Source organism: Sturnira hondurensis, unplaced genomic scaffold, assembly GCF_014824575.4.
Source record: "Sturnira hondurensis isolate 20B ecotype Veracruz unplaced genomic scaffold, ASM1482457v3 Scaffold0022977, whole genome shotgun sequence".
NCBI classification, from domain to species: Eukaryota; Metazoa; Chordata; class Mammalia; order Chiroptera; family Phyllostomidae; genus Sturnira; species Sturnira hondurensis.
This window is the reverse complement of record NW_028095608.1, coordinates 1,374,056-1,391,343: the sequence shown is the minus strand read 5'-3', so window position 1 is coordinate 1,391,343 and position 17,288 is coordinate 1,374,056. Positions and strand designations below refer to the sequence as shown.

Here is a 17,288-nt window from a genome sequence, read left to right as displayed (position 1 = left end):
TCCACAAAGGAAAAAATTGATGATCTAGATTTCATTCAAATTTAAAGTTTTTCTATGAAATACACTGTTGAGGGTATGAAAAGATGAGCTACAGATGGGGAGAAAGTCTTTGCAAACACACTTTGATAAAGGGCTAATATCCACAATGAGCAAAGAACTTTTAAAACTCAACAATGAGAAAACAACCTCATTTTTTAAAAAAAGGCAAAAGATCTGAACAGATGCCTCACCAAAGGATACACAGGTGGCAAAGAAGCATAGGGAAAGATGTTTGACATCATATACCACTAGAGAATTACAAATTAAAACAACAGTGAGCTACCACTACGCACCTAATAGAATGGTGAAAATCCAAAACACCGACAACACTAAGTGTTGGAGAGGATGTGGCACAATCAGAACTCTGATTCATTGCTGGGGGGGAATGCAAAGTGGTACAGCCACTTCCGAAGGCAGTTTGACAGTTTCTTACAAAGCTGAATATAGTCTTACCGTATGATCCAATTATATAAAAAGTACACAGTGCAAAATATCAAGAATGTCAGAAAAACCGACAAGTTGTTAAGAGCCTAGTATGACTTTCCCAGTATTTGTTGGATAAACAAGACCAAAGGCAAGTAAGCATGTATTCATAAATAAAATTAGTGTATATGTAATAGACCAACCTTACTAGTTTTACCTATTAATATGTTCTTACCTGTCTTTTGTCTAGTACATATATGTGGTTATATATAACTTTATCCAGCAACTACCAGGAACACTCCTCTATAAGCCGCACTCAATGGCACATTCTCCGACCACATGCAGTGAAACTAATGGCATGGACTAGAATGCCAGCCTGAGCCCCGGCTGGTGTGGCTCAGTTGGTTGGAGTGTCATCCCAAAGCCTAAAGGTCTTGAGTTCAAGTCCAGGTCATGCCTGGGTTGTGGATTCAGTCCCTGGTCAGTGTGTGTGCAAGAAGCAGCCGATTGATGTATCTCCCTCACAGCAACGTTTCTCTTCCTTTCTTTCTCCCTCCCTTCCGCTCTCTCTAAAATCAATAAGCTTGTTCTCCGGTGAGGATTAAATAAATAAATACATACATACACTCGAAATGTAAAAGGGCATGAAGGAAGACTTGAAAAGGGACAGCGATACCTTGTTCTTGAATAGGCAGAGTCCGTATTGCAAAAATGTCTATTCCTTTAAATTAACATACAAAGGTAATGCAAATCCAATCAAAATTCTGTTTCTGTGTTTGAAGAAAGCAAACTTTAAATTATTCTGAAACTCAATTAGATGAATAAGTGTGTGAGAATATCCAGAAAGTTTATTTTTTGAAAAAACAAGCATGAGTGTTCAATGAGGAAGGCTTGTAGAATTTTCACTCAGGTGTGAAAATGTGCTATAAAGTCATAGTACTGAAAGGTTGATGACAGGCAGATCAGTGGGACCGAATGGGAGGTCCCTCACAGGCCCAAGCACATGGGAATCTGGGCTGCGATCTGATGCACCTCAGCTCAGTGAGAGCAGCGTGTTAATAAATGTTGCTGGGAATTGCTGGTGCTTTAGGAAATAAAGCTGCATCTGTGACTAATTGTACCCAGATAAATTTCAGAGGGGTTCTATTAGTCCCCTTGAGCTGCCACAACAGAATACCAGACTGTGGCTTAAACAACAGAAATTGATCTTCCCCCAGTTCTGGAGGCTGAACGTCCAAGATCAATGTGCCCCCAGAGCTGACGTCTGCTGCTGAGCCCTCTCTTCTGTGGGTGCAGTAGCTGCCTTCTCGCTGCCTGTCCTCTGTGCTCACTCAGAGAGAGAGCTGTCGGGCGGTCATTCCTCGTAGAAACACACCCAGTCCGACCAGATTAGGGCCCCACCCTTACGGCCTCAGTTAACCTTTGCCGAATTCCCCCTCTGAAGGCACTATCTTCAAATAAGTCACTTTGGGGATTATGGCTTTAACGTCTGAGTTTGGGGGCATAAAGTCAGTCCATAACTTGCATGAAAGATTTAAATATAACAAAACCATAAAAGTACTAGGAAAACAGAAGCAAATGTTTTATGATACAAAGATGGAAAGGCCAAATGTATCGCAAAATCCAGTTCATAAAGTAAAAATACTGCATGTAAAATTTTTTAAGTGGTAAAAATTTCCCAATCAATGAAGTAAAAAAAAATTATTATGAAAAACAAAGGGTTAAAATTGAAAAAGTATAAAATCAGGGAAGTGTGCTGTTCTGATAGATGAGTGGCTGGCGATTAGAAGGGCATGGGGGAAGCTCAGGGAAGGGATGTAAGTAAGATGATGCATGACGTTGAGGTCAGAAGAATGACATTTCTAACAGAAAATAAATAAAGACCCCGCCCTCAGACCCAGCCAGAAGCCCAGAGCTGTGCCTCTAGGTCTGCTGTCCAGTGCGCCTGAACTCTGTGCTCACCCTTCCTAGCTCCTGCTTTTGCTAGTTTTCAGTTTCGTTTAACCCTTCCCTTCATTTTTGCGACCTCTACCAGAAATGTTCATCCTTTAGAAATTAATCAATTCAGTCAATAACTTTCTACAATCAAATTTAGAAATAAATTCAAAGAAAAGGGAATACAAGTGAACAATTCTAGAACAGCTATCAGATAAAAGGAGGAAAATCCTTTCATTAAATCACAGGTGCATTTGAAAAACAAAAGGGCTCCTTACTTCAAGGGGCTGTTTGGTTGGGGCACTGTGGGCCTCTCATGGCACTGAGGATTCCTGAGAAACTTCCTCTTTCTATTCCCCAAACATCCTTTTAGCCCTGCCAGGGAGCAGCCAAGTGGATAATGACATGGTGACACGCCAACGGGCCGTGTATCTAACTGTGCCCATGAAGTCACTTCGCCACAGGCCAGTAGCTATGGCTCCTCCTGGGAGCTGGTCTCCCCCAGGTGACCAGCCCCTTAGTGCTAAGGGCAGCTTAGCCAGGGTCACTGTTCCCTGACTCACGGTTCGTGCTTCCCCCCTAGCAATGCCACTGACTTTCTAGAACCCCGCCAAGCTAGATCCTATTCGTTATGTTCATCTTGCACCTCTAAGTCCCAGAAACCTCTTGAGTGACTCACTAGCTTCTAGCACTAAATAAATTACTCTTTCGGCGAACTTGTGCAGTGACGGAGTTTCAGTTTCCTTTGTGGAGAGCTGGTATCTATCAGAGCGGAGAGGTGGTCAGAGACAGGTGGGACATGCGCCAACCTTTTGAAGGGTTTGGTTAAGTCAGGGTCCAGGTTGGACCTGGGTCATCTAAACAAGCTCAGTGAGGGCTTGTCTCTTCTGGTGGCGGAGGCTCTTATGTGGGGTGACTTGGGAATATTAAAACTCTCTTTCAAGCATCTTAAATTTACCTCTCAGTGCGAAATCAACTTTTTTTTTAAAGAGAGGGGAAGGGAGGAAAAGAAGCATCGATATGAAAGAGAGATATGCATCAGTTGCTTCTCACACACGCCCCAACCAGGGACCGAACCCCCAACCTAGACACCTGCCCTGACCAGGGATCAAACCGGCGAGCTTTCGCTCTGTGGGACGATAGCCAACCAACTGAGCCACTGTGGTCAGGGCTGCAATCAACTTTTGATGTGAAAAAAACCCTTTATGTTGATGACAGTAAACAGTAGGGAATCTATTATTTTGGACATTTGACTTTAGAACTCATTCAGAGGGGGACTGTCTGTTAGAATGCTCATCTTTTCACACGTATCCCCACTCCCAGCTGGTTGCTGCCTGTGGCCAAGGATCCATGGGCCCAGCAGTAGCCTCTGCCCAGTAGCCAGCTAGCAAGTTGCCAGCATCGGCTGGACCCGCGCGAAGCTGGTGCTGGGCGCCCGGAAGCCGCGTCTGCTTCAGCTCCTGCCGCTCTGACAGAACACGCAGGCTGGGTGCGTGAGCAGCAGCGCTTCGTCTCTCCTGGCCCTGGGGCTGCACAGTCAGAGGTCAGGTCCTGGTGAGAGTCCTGGTGAGAGCCCTCTTCCGAGCTTACGGATGGCCAGCTGCCTTCTTCTGCCACCTCACATGGCAGGGACAGAAACAGACCCTCTCTCTGCTGTCTCTTCCTGCAAGGGCACTAATCCTGTTCATGAGGGTGCCACTTTTGTGACACTTTAATCTCCTCCCAAAGCACCCCCACGATGCTGTCACACTGGAGATTGAGGCTTCAACATTTTGGAGGGGCACAAACGTAATATGGGAGTATCTAGCAATAACCCTGGGGACTGTGTTGACCTCTAATACTTCCCAATTTTAGGAGAAAGAAAAGAAAATTCAAAGGATTTCCATGCAGTGCTGGCCCAGAACTTAGAGGGGAGGCACAGACAGGGATGGCCCTGAGGGCTCCCTGGGGGAGGCTGGCAGAGGGTTTCTTCCTGGGAGTGAGCATTAGGTTTGACCTTGTCTGGACACCAGCACCTGGGGCGGCAGCCCTGCCACCCTCTCCACTCTGATCCTGCTTTGTTTTCCTGGGTGGAGGGAGGAGCCGGCATCAGAGATGCCTGTGGTTGACTCCAAGTATTGTTGAAGAGACGGGACTGCTGAGAAGCAGGTGCGAGGCGCTCTGCTGTAGACGCAAGGGATAAATGCAGGGGGTGGCGCTGCCAGAGTGGTAATTACGTCATCTGTCTTGTCTCCGAACGTGACAATAGTAATTGCAACATTTTCTCCCATCATCGGGGCTTGTAATTACAGCGCAGCCACTCGGATTCTGTGCTAACTTGGGTCGTTTTAATCACCGCATTTCCTCTGAAATGCGATGGTAAAATTCCACAACTGTGCCCAGGCTGCCGGTTCTTTCCTTTTTTACTTTCTTTTTCTTTTTTAATTTTTATTGAATTTATTGGGGTGACATTGGTTAATAAAATCACATAGGTTTCAGGTATGCAATTCTACAATAAATCATCTGTACAGGGCCTGGTGCAAATGATGCCCCTTTTATTACAAAATCATAGGCATGTCATTCTATAACACAACAGTATCACTCACACTCTGGTTTCTCTTCAGATCGCATAAATCTTTCACCTTTTTTAACAATATCACATTCAAGCATACCATGTGACATTTCAGGTGAACTGTTCAAATTAAAACTATAAATTATTACACCCTTATTACTGCTCTACACTCGAGCAGGCGTTATTTCTGCCGGACCCTGTATGTTGTATTGTGTGTTCACTACCCAAAGACTAGTCTCCTCCCATCACCACTGGTACCCCCATTACCCACTTCTACCTCCCCCAACCCTCCTTTCCCTCTGGCCATCGCCATATATTGTCTGTGTCTGTGAGAGTTTCGGTTTTTTAACTTAATCCCTTCATTCTTTTCACCCTCCCCTCTGACATCGGTCACTCTGTTTTCTGTATCTAGGAGTCTATTTCTATTTTTATTGTTCATTTATTTTGTTCATTGGACTCCACATATAACGGAAATCATATGGCACTTGTCTTTCTCTGACTGATTTATTTCACTTAGCGTAGTGTTCTCCAGACCCATGCTGTCGAAAAAGATAAGATTTCATTTTTAATGGCCATGTAGTATTCCATTTGGTGAATGTACCACAGCTTTTTTTATCCACTCATCTCCGGATGGGCACTTGGGCTGCTTCCAAATCTAAGCTATTGTAAATAATGCTGCCATGAACATAGAGGTGCATGTATTCTTTCGAATTAGTGTTTTGGGGTATAATTGTTCTTAGGGTATAATCCCAGAATTGGAAATGTGAGGTCAAAAGGCAGTTCCACTTTTAATTTTTTGAGGGAGCTCCATGTTTTCCCCAAGGGCTGCCCCAGCCTGCATTCCTGCCAACAGTGCACGGGGGCTCCCTTCTCTCCGCATCCTCCCCGACACTTGTTGTTTTTGACTTATTGATGAGAGCCATTCAGACAGGTGTGAGGCGATATCTCCTCGTGATGTTAATTTGCATTTCTCTGATGATTAGTGACCTTGAGCATTTTTTCATATGTCTATCGGCTATCTGTTTGTCCTCTTTTGTTGAGTATTTCAGCATCTATGTTCATCAGTGATTCCAGCCTATAATTTTCTTTCCTTATAGTGTCTTTATCTGGTTTTGAAATCAGGATAACACTGGCCTTGTAAAATGAACTTAGGAGTGTTCCCCCCTCTTGAATTTGTTGGAATAATTTGTATAGGTTAGGTGTTAGTTCTTCTTTGAGTGTCTGAAAGATTCACCCATGAAGCCTTTCAGTCCAGGACTTTCCTTTGTTCAGAGTTGTTTTTTGTGTGTTTTTTTAAATCCCCACAGATATTTTTTCATTGCTTTGTTTTTTGTGTTTTTTTTTAAATCCCCAAAGATATTTTTTTCATTGCTTTTTTAGAGACAAAGAGGAAGGGAGAGAAACACTGATGCAAGAGAGAAGCACTGATTAGCCTCCAGTACACGCCCTGACTGGGGATTCTACACTTCTGAAACAGGGATCATACTCACCCAGACTGGGGTTAAACCCACAACCTGGGTATTTGCCTGACTTGGAACGAAACCTGCAACCTTTCAGTTACGGGGCAACACTCCAACCAACTGAGCCACCCAGCCAGGGCAATGTTGGGAGTTCTTTTGATTACGGCTCCAATTTCACTATTTGTAATCTGGCTATTCAGATCCTCTGATTCTTCTTGATTTAATTTGGGAAGATGGTGTGTTTCCAGGAATTTATCCAGTTCTTCCAGATTTTCCAATTTGTTGGCATTTAGTTGTTTATAATATTTTCTTACACTCCTTTGTGTTTCTGTGAAGTCAGTTGCTACTTCTCTTTCATTTCTGATTGTATTTATTTGGTTCCATTCCTTTTTTCTTCATGAGTTTGGTTAAAGGTTTGTCAGTCTTGTTTATCTTTTCAAAAGAACAGCTCTTGGTTTCATTGATTTTTTTGTGTGTTGTTTCTTTACACTCCTTAATTTCTTTCTGCTGTGATCTTTACTATTTCCTTCCTTCTACTCACTTGGGGCTTTGGTTTTTTCCAGTCTCTTTAAGTGTAAAGTTAGATCATTTATTTGAGGTTTTTTTCTTGTTTCCTGAGGTTTCTTGAGGCTGTGATGCTATGAATTTCCTTCTTGAAACTGCTTTCACTGTCTCATAGAGTTGAGGGTGTTGTGTTTGCATTTACATTTGTTTCAAGGTAACTTTTCATTTTATTTCTTGATCTCATTGTTAACCCATTCATTGTCACTAGCATAGTATTTAGCCTCTATGACTTTGTGTGTTTTTTCAGGTTTTTTTTTCTGCAGTTGATTTCCAGTTTTACATTATTATGGTCAGAGAAGATGCAGAGAAGATGATATGATTTCAGTCTCCTTAAATTTATTGACTTGTTTTGTGTCTTCCTAGTGGTCTATCCTAGAAAATGTTCCATGTGCACTTGAAAAGTGTGTATATTCTACCACTTTGGAGTGAAATGCTCCGGAGATGCCAGTTTAATCAATCTGACCTAGTGTGTTGTTTAAGGCTACTGTTTCCCTGTTGACTTGTTTGTCTAGAAGATCTGTCCATTGACATCAATGGGGTATTAAAATTCCCTACTATCACTGCTGATCTTTGCTTTTGTGTCCATCAAGATATGCTTTATATATATTTAGGTGCTTCTCTGTTTGGTGTATTAAATGTTTACAAGGGGTATATCATCTTGTTGGATTGATCTTTTTAGCATTATGTAGTGTCCTTCTTTGTCTCTTGCTATAGCCTTTGTTTTGAAGTATATTTTGTCTGATGTAAGTATTGTTACCCCAGTGGGGTTTTTTTTTTCATTTCCATTTATGTGGAATATCTTTTCCCATCTGTTTACCTTCAGCCTGTGTGTATCTTTTGACTTAAGGTGGGTGTCTGGTAGAGAGTGAATATATGGGTCTTGTTTTCTTATTCTTTCTGCTACCCTATGTCCTTTGGTTGAGGCATTTAAGTCGTTTACACTTAGAGTATTTATTGATAGGTATGTATTTATTGACATTTCATTCTTTATAACTTGTTCATCTGTTTTGTTTTATTCTTTTTTCTTCTTCATCTTAAAGAAGAATCTTTAATATTTCTTGTAATATTTAGTAATAATGAACTCCTTTGTCTTTTCTTATCTGGGAAGATCCTTATTTCTCCTTCAACTTTAAATGATAGTCTTCCTGGGTGAAGTAGTCTTTTTTTGTTTGTTTTTTAAATATATTTTATTGATTATGCTATTACAGTTGCCCCATTTTCCCGCTGTATTGCCCTCCGCCCTGCACACCCCCTCCCACCAGCATTTCCTCAACCCTTAGTTCATGTCTATGGGTCATACATAGAAGTTCTTTGGCTTCTACATTTCCTATACTATTCTTTTTTTTTAATTTTATTTATTTATTTATCTTTAGAGGGGAAGGAGAGAGGGAGAGAGACATCAATGTATGGTTGCCTTTCATGCGTCCCCTGCTGGGAGTTGGCCTGCAGGGAACCGGCCTGCAACCCAAGCATGTGCCCTGACTGGGAATCGAACCGCGATCCTCTGGTTCGCAGGCCTGTGCTCAATCCCCTATACTATTCTTAACGCTCCCCCATCTATTTTGTACCTACCATTTATGCTACTTATTATCTGTACTTTTCCCCCCATTCCCTCCTCCCCTACCCTGCTGAGAACTTTCCATGTGATCTCCATTCCTGTGAATTTCTTCCTATTATAATTATATGCTTAGTTGGTTTTTGTTTGTTTTTTTAGGTTCAGTTGTTGATAGTTGTGAGTTTGTTTCCATTTTACCGTTTCTAGTTTTTATCTCCTTCTTTTTCTTAGATAAGTCCCTTTACATTTCATATAATAAGGGCTTGGCGATGATGAATTCCTTTAACTTGATCTTATCTGGCAAGCACTTTATCTATCCTTCCATTCTCAATGATAGCTTTGCTGGATAGAGCAATCTCGGGTGTAGGTCCTTGCCTTTCATGACTTCAAATACTTCTTTCCAGCCCCTTCTTGCCTGCAAGGTTTCTTTTGAGAAATCAGGTGAGAGTCTTATGGAACTCCTTTGTAGATAACTGTCCTGTTTTCTCTTGCTGCTTTTAAGATTCTCTCCATATCTTAAATCTTGGGTAATGTAATTATGATGTGCCTTGGTGTGTGCTTCCTTGGGTCCATCTTCTTTGGGACTCTCTGAGCTTCCCAGACTTCCTGGAGGTCTATTTCCTTTGCCAGGCTGAGGAAGTTCTCCTTCATTATTTTTTCAAATAAGTTTATAAGTTTTCAATTTCTTGTTCTTCCTCTTCTCCTTCTGGCACTCCTATGATTTGGATGTTGGAACTTTTAAAGTTTTCCTGGAGGTTCCTAAGCCTCTCCTCATGTTTTTGAATTCTTGTTTCTTCATTCTGTTCTGGTTGAATGTTTATTTCTTCCTTCTGCTCCAAACCATTGATTTGAGTTGGTTCCCTGTACATTTTCTTTTATTTCACTTTTCATAGCCATCACTTTTCCCTCTATTTTGCAACTGTATTCAACCAGTTCTATGAGCATCCTAATTACCAATGTTTTGAACTGTGCATCTGATAGGTTGGCTATCTCTTTGTTGCTTAGTTTTATTTTTTCTGGAGCTTTGATCTATTCTTTCATTTGGGCCATTTTTTTTTCTCCACATGTCTGTTTATGTAGTAGGGGGTAGAGCCTTAGGTATTCACCAGGGTGGGGCAACCCACATTGTTGTATGTGGGGGAGGGGTCCAAGAAGGAACAATGTCACTGGTTCAGCTCTCTGCCAGTTTTCGGTCACTTCAGCCACTACCCACAAGCAAATTGGGCCCTTCTGGAGCTGGTTCCCTGGTGGATGGGTCTATGTACATTCTAGGACCCTGTGGGTCTCTCCAGTGAACTCTCCTGTGAGTCTGGAAGTTTCTCCTGCCACCGCAACCCCCACAAGTTTCTTCACTCAGAGATTTTGAGGCTTTCTTTCCCTGCACTGGAACCCTGGGTTGTGTGGTCGGTCTCGCTCCCCAGTTGTTCCTCCCAGTTTATCTGCCTGCAAATATGGGCCCACCTGCCCCGCCAGCCACTGCCTTGCTCACCCTGGTCCTCCAGCTGGCCTTGCAGTGAGTCCTCTTCACCCCATTGCCAGTCTCCACTCCTCCTACTGGCCTAGGTAAATGTTTCTTCTTTAATATCATGGTTTTCAGGCTTCCATACAGTTTGATTTTTCTGTCCGTTCTGGTTGTTATTATTTTTAAATTTTTTGTTGTCCTTCTTTTTGTTGTGCAAGGAATCACAGTGTATCTACCTATTTCGGTAGTCCTCTCCACCTCTGGGTAATGTAGTCTTGATTGTAGGTTCTTTCATTTCATCAGTTTGAATATTCCATGCCAATTTTCTTCTGGCCTGAAATGTTTCTGTTGAGAAATCAGCCAACATTCTTATAGAAGCTCCTTTGTATATAACTAATTGCTTCTCTCTTGTTACTTTTAAGATTCCCTCTTTGTCTTTAATCTTTGCCATTTTAATTATGTTGTGTCTTGGTGTGATTCTCTTTGAGTTCATCTTGTTTATGACTCTGTACTTCTTGAACTTGTGTATCTTTTTCTTTCACCAGGTTAGGGAAATTTTCAGTCATTATTTCTTCAAATACGTTCTTGATCCCTTGCTTTCTCTCTTCTCCTTCTGGTACCCCTGTGACACAGATGTTGTTACACTTCATGTTGTCCTTAGGGTCCTTTAAATTCTCTGAATATTTTTAATACTCACATGAGGACATGTTTTATTCATTTTAGGTAGAGAGGAAAGGAGATAGAGAAAAAGATCAATGTGAGAGAAAAATAGTGATTGGTTGCCAACTGGAGATTGAACCTGCAACCCAGGCATGTGCCCTGACCAAGTACTGAACCCTCAGACTTTTGGTGTACAGGACGATACTCTACACAACTGAGGCACTCAGCCAGGGCAAATGTCTTCATTTTTTAAGTTTTTTTTTTGTTGTTGTTGTTGTTGTTTGCTACTCTTTTTGGTGTTTTCTGCTCCTTTGTTTTCCACAATTCTGCCCTGACCTCTCCAGGTAAGGTCACCTGGAGCCCAGAGAGTGAATTCCTGTGAGGGGGAGGCATCAGTCAGGTTCATGGGAAACTGGTGGAATGGCCCCCACCCCAAAGCTACACCACTCAGTTGCTGACCCCCCCGAGTCTGCACAGGCTCTACACCCCAGTCCAGGCAGCTGACTCCTCAGCAGGTCGTGAGTGCTGCATGGTGGAGTGATTGCTTTCCAGTGGGCTGATGGTATAGGGAGGGGAGTGCTCCACTCAAGGAAGAATGTCACCTGAGGTGTTAGAGAGGCACTCAGCACAGGGATCCTGGCAGCTGTTCTCTCGGCTCTCTCCCCAGAGCCACAAACCCCAGTCTCTCCTCATACAACTCCCGTCCACTCCACCCTCTCCATACCAGAGCCCAGAGTGAGTGGCTGTGAGTGCAGTTTAGTGCACTGGCCCTTTATGAGAGAGCCTATGTCTCTAGGAGACCCCTGCCCTCCTTGGCAGACAATTCCCAGTGATTTTCACGCCAGATGTTACATGGGTGCCTCTTCCCAGCTCTGGTGCTCTAGGCTGGGGAGCCCAGCATTGGGTTGAGATGCCACACTCCTGAGGGGGAAATTTTGCAGCTGAGATATCCCTCCAGAACCTCAGCTGCACCCCTATGGGAGTGGGGTCAGCCCTTTCCGCATCTCTGCCCTTCCTACCAGTCTCAGTATGGCTTTATCTGTAAGTCCTTGGTTATAAGACTTACATTCAGCTAGCCCTCAGTTGGTTATTCAGGTTGATTGCTCTATACTTTAGTTGTAATTCCAATTTGGTCCTGGGAGGAGGTGAGTGTAACATCCACCTAGTCTGCCACCTTGTTTGTTCTTGCTGGTTCTTCTCAACATCTGTTTTCTTGGAAATTTTAACAGTTCAGTAGTGAGGAGAGGAGGCAGGGATGCTCTGGGCAATGTGGAACAGGGGACTTCAGGCAAAGCAGACGTGAGATTTGGTGAGACAGTCTACACAGTAAGGGAGTTTTATATTTCCAACCAGGCTAAGAAAATTTTTTTAATGTGGATCATCTGTTTTGTTCAACAATGGCAGATGTTTTACAGGATTTGGCACTACAACCCATACTTTGTATATGTTGAAGGAAACTTTCGATCGTAAAAGCCTACCTAGGGCTGATTCAGAAAAACCTCTCCACTGAACCTAAGAGCAGGTTTAGGTGAATTCATGCCCAGACCCCAAGTGTGTGTAAGGAGGTCGCCTTTCATTATAAGGACATGAAGATGCTCACTACAAATATTCATCCATTCAGATCACAGTCCAACAAACTTCGGGGATTATGCAAGACACTTCGATTATACAGGAATAAAGGGCCATGGGACACTATGAAATAAAAGGGCTGAAGGCTAAGGGGAAGCTCCCTGGCCCTGACCAGCATGGCTCAGTTAGTTGGAGCATCATCCCATAACCAAAAGTTTGCAGGTTCAATTCCTGGTCAGGGGACACACCTAGATTATGGATTCAATCCCTGGTCTAGGAATATATGATCCCTGGTCTGAGCACGTACAGGAGGCAACCAATTGATGCTTCTGTCTAGCATCAATGTTTTTCTCTCTCCCTCCCTTTCTCTATGAAAGCAATGGGGAAAAAATCCTCAGGTGAGGAATAAAAAAAGAAAGAAAAACTCCCTTAATTCCTTCATTGTAAGATGACTTCCTTGCTCTTAGGTCGTCCTTTATGTCTCAATAATCTGAGTGCATCTAGGAAATCAACATTGCATGGAAGCAAGTTTTAAACTGGGTGCTTGTGATCTCATTACATATTCGTTCGTGTGATGTAGGCCTCCACTTGAGTGTGGTTGTAAGTAAGCAGATGCGTCCATGACCCTAAAACAACAACAGGAGGCGATCTAAGAACAGTTGCTTTTCTTGAAAGAGAAACTGCGGCATCGGGTACAGTGTCACCTTTGGAGGTGACAGAAAAATCCCCACATTAGATCTGTGTCAAACCAGCAAGGCCAGACACTAATAGCAAAGTTATCAGGGGTTGCAAACACGGGGCTGCGAGGGAGGCAGACATGCTGATGTGAGACAGGGATGTGGCCCAGCCCCATCTCCCCTCCACCTGCTGTCCCCAGAGCCCCATTTTTGAGCCCCCTCCTCCCATGCTTGGGCCCCAGTGAAGTGTCCCCTGGCCAGTACTCTTGGGAAATAGAATGAGCCAGATCCACCCACATAGACCTGACAAGTATCCGAACTAGTAAACTGATGAAGGGGAAGAAAGCTCTAATTATAATTTAGCTAGTTAACTTCAGACCAGTGGATTGCGTTGGTGAAAGATAAACTGAGGCACACTAAAATTATTGTGCAAGAGTTTATCAGAGCATGCATTGGCTGGAACCAGGCAGCACAAAATGGCTAAAAGTGAGCCGGGACAAGGTTTCTACAGAGGAGTGGTTAGAGTCCAAGTGGTTATCGTATTTAGGGAAGCCTCGTTGGCTGTTTGTGATTGGTTGTTCCTCAGTTTCCCTTTCTCAGGTCCCAGGGCAGGCAGTGGCTTGGGTTCCAGTTAGCTCATGTGGGCCACCATGCATTAGAGCCACCTCAGTCTGATGACCTCCTTGTTTAGAGGCTTTGACAGTGTGGGGGTCACAGCCAGGGGAGGAGAGTCTTGGAGGTGACACTGGCCAGGGCATGTGGGAGAGGAAGAAGATCCCAGCTGAGGAATTTATGTGGGAGGGTTTCCTCGGCCAGACTCTGTGGAATGACCGAAGAAACTTTAGGTGCAAGACTTGCCTCCTGGCCGTGTGAGTTCCCCAGGGAAGGGCCTCTGAGGAGAGAGGGTGCAGGCCCGCCCAGCAGATGAGAACCTTTCTGCACCTGGGAGCTCTGGCTTTCATGATTAACCGATCAGGTGCTGCAGAAGCCCAGATTTTGTGGCCAGGCTGATGTCCGTCTGAGTCTGGCCTCTCTCCTGCTGGCGATGTACCTTGGGCACATTTCATAACTTCTGTGCCTCAGAGTCGTCACCTGGAAAGTGGCTTCCAGAGTGTCACTTGGAAGAGCTGAACGAGTCATTCACATGATGGCGCAGCCAGCACAGTGCCTGGCTCGTCAAGACCCTCGGTAGCTGTCAGCCATTGTTTGTACTCATGGTTGTATGTGGCTGTCCCCTAAACTTGTGGAATGTTGGTCACGTGCAGGAAGGGGCCAACTCTTAGCCAGAAAATAGTGTTTGGGGGTCCAGAGCCTGGAGACTTGCCTCTGGATAAAGGGCACAGTTTTCCAAGGTGACTGCCCTGGTGTGGGACTGGGCAAAGCCATCAGACACCACGTCTCCTGGCCCGTGGTAGGCACACAGTGGCAAGCAACTGCTCTTTGTGTGACAATACCAATCACATTTGAGTCTTCTCATTTAGACCTTCTAGAGGGCAAAAACCTTGCCCTATTCTTTCCCCTATATTCTCTCAATATATACTTCCTGGATGACAAATACAGTTTGTAGAGAATTCAGAATAAATGGAAGCATATCCAAAAAAATGAAATAAATGGAAACAGTGAAGACTAGAGAGGGGATGATGGGCAGACGAGGCCTTCCTCAACAAAGCATCTGGAAGCGCTCACTGAGGTCAGGGACACGGGTCTCAGAGACCCACGGGTGAGGCCCATGGGTCTTAAGGAAGGAAGGTGCAGTTCTGACACCACCAGCCTGTCATGTCTGCTGGCCTGGGCAGCCACCAATGGTGCCACTAGGGGAAGTCAGAGGTTGTCCTAATCTGGTAGCCATGAAGGAGACACGGCAAGCACCTGGGGCTGGAGAGGGGGGAGGCCGTGACTGAGGCCGTGGGGACAGCACTGGCTTTGTTTTGGAGGGGGCAATGAGCATGCTGCACGCAGGGCACAGCCTCCCAGGTTCCCTGACCACTCACTGCAGCTCTCACTGCCATTCCCACTCTCTTGTGCACCCACCATAGCTGTGTGGGCCTCAGGGTCATTCCTCTGGCCCCCACAGGTCTGTCCTGCCCTGGGAGAGTCTGTGTGGGTGTCCTGTAAAGCTCAGGGTGAGGGGCTGGTTGCAAGATGTCATATGTCAAACACTCCCACTGTCCCAAAGCCATTTACTCAGGATCTAAAATACTGCCCATGTAATGCTTAGAGATAAAATTGTAGACTTTTAGAGTTAAAGGGACCCTTGAGATATCTAATGCTCCTGAATTTTACAGATGAGGAAACTGAAGCTTAGAGAGGTTGAGTTACTGAGCCAAGATCATATAGCCAGCTTAGGGGCACAGAGGAAACTGGAAGTCTGATGTCCATTGTATCCCTTACTCCATTCCACATTCCCAACAAATGCAGACTTTGTCAAGGTTTAGGTTGACTCGCCAGCTCAACTTTTACTTGAGGGAAAAACTCATTACACATCTCTACTGCAGTTATTTGTAGGAGTCCAGCCACTGGAAACCAGAAGAACTTCTGTAACATTTTGGAAGATGGGCCATTTTAAAACCTAGAGGGAATATGTGTGGCTTGTATGTACTGAATGAAGGCTGTACATGGTTTTGTTAATTTCTGGGGTGTTCCTGTCATTCTTGAGAAGATTTAGGTGTCTCTGAATGCACTGTCATACACTGCCCCAGCCTCCAACATGCTAGCCACAGAACTTGGTGGCAGGATGGCTCCTATACAGGCTGTCTGCCGGCAAAGCAGTGAGTGGTAATGTCACCTGCCTTGTAGCACACAGTCTGTGCCCTACCCTCTCCCACTCAGCTCCTCCTCTGGGCTCCTGCACTGCAGCTCAGGGACTGCCTCAGTGCACAGCCACCATGTGTCTCCCCACGGCCTTCAGGCAAGCCTGGAAGGAAGGCCGTGGAGACAGAGCTTTCTACTCGGGGAATGGCCCTCTTGAGCTGAATATTGTGCCTGTGCCATGTAGCTTACGTGTCTGTGTTATATATGCATTGTGCTTATTGTACTGTACTATGTGAGTCATGCGACTGGGTTACAGTAAGACAATTAATAATAACAATAATGATAATTTTAAAAATGCAGTCACACTGGCTTGGCCAGGGCCAGCACTCTGCTTCATTCATCTAGAAAGTCTTGGAGAGTGACTGTGGGCTGCTGGCCTGCAGCCTCCACTCGTCACTCCCGGGAGAGGAGAACAGGGATGTTCCAACCCTCCAACCGGCTCCAGGTCCTCCAGGTGGTGGTGACCTGCCATCTGGAACAGCGTCTTTTTTCCTTCAAGGCAGGTGTCTCTTTAGGTTTACACAAAGCCTCCCTCCAGGCTGAGCATGGTCTTGCTGTTGGCCACGCCCACAGCACCGTCTGTCCTCCGGCTTGTCCACTCTCCACATGGCCACTCGGAACCAGCCCCTCGCCCTGACCCTGTGCTGTGTCCCCGCAGGTGTCCCAGGCCGCCGCAGACCTCATGGCGTACTGTGAGGCCCACATCCGGGAGGACCCGCTCATCGTCCCTGTGCCTGCATCAGAGAACCCGTTCCGGGAGAAGAAGTTCTTCTGCACCATCCTCTGACTCTGTCTGCTATGAGGCGCCTCCTTGTCCAGAATGCCCGGTGGGGACCCGCATGTGCATAGCTTTAGGGAACCCTGCCTGTCCCTGCCTGTCCCTGCCCAGCCACGATCACATGAGTCGGTCTCATCTGCCCCTTGGTTTTCTTCATTCGCTAATTTCACTTTTCCTTTTCATTTTCAAGTTGTTTTCATTATTGGCAAAGAAAATAGACATTTTTGTAGCTAAATAACAAATGTGTCAAGTAAAAATAAATATGGATTTCAGGAGTTAAATTTTTAAACATCAGTTCCCAAGTTTAAATACATCCAATTAATACATTTCAGTGGATAATTTATTGAAAAGCTATACCCAAGAATCCCTATTCCCAACAATTCAGCATCAAATAAGAGCACCTTGACCAACTAAAATACATGGGTAAAACTTTCACCTCCTTTCCTGGAGAAAACAGTTTGGGAAGGCCTCTGTTCCTGCTTTTCCATCATCCTGTTAAAAAGGAAACAACCACCCTGGCCAGGTAGCTCAGTTGCTTGGAATGTAGTCCCCATTCACCAAGGTTGCAGGTTCGAGCCCTAGTCCAGGCACATACAAGAAGCAACCAATGAGTGTATCAATGTGTGGAACAACAAATCGATGTTTCCTTCTCTCTCTCCCCCCTCCCCCCCATACATTGCTCTCTCTCTAAAACCAATCAGTAAAAAGTTTTTTAGAGAAAGGAAACAACCCACAGCATCAACACGTTGTTTTTTAATCCTCTCCTGAGGATACGTTTATTGATTTTAGAGAGAGAGGAACAAA

General features: G+C 44.7%; 1 protein-coding gene across 2 annotated transcripts in view; it reads left to right on the top strand.

Annotated features, from left to right (window-relative positions):
• The window catches only part of GNG4 (G protein subunit gamma 4), a 50,425-nt gene extending 33,409 nt beyond the window's left edge, over positions 1-17,016 (top strand). For both annotated transcript variants that reach the window (XM_037037316.1, XM_037037317.1), the window contains one exon: positions 16,365-17,016. In XM_037037316.1, coding sequence (XP_036893211.1) covers positions 16,365-16,493 — 129 coding nt within the window. In that variant the 3' untranslated portion in view covers positions 16,494-17,016. The remainder of the gene's footprint in view (positions 1-16,364) is intronic.
• The last annotated feature ends 272 nt before the right edge of the window (positions 17,017-17,288 follow it).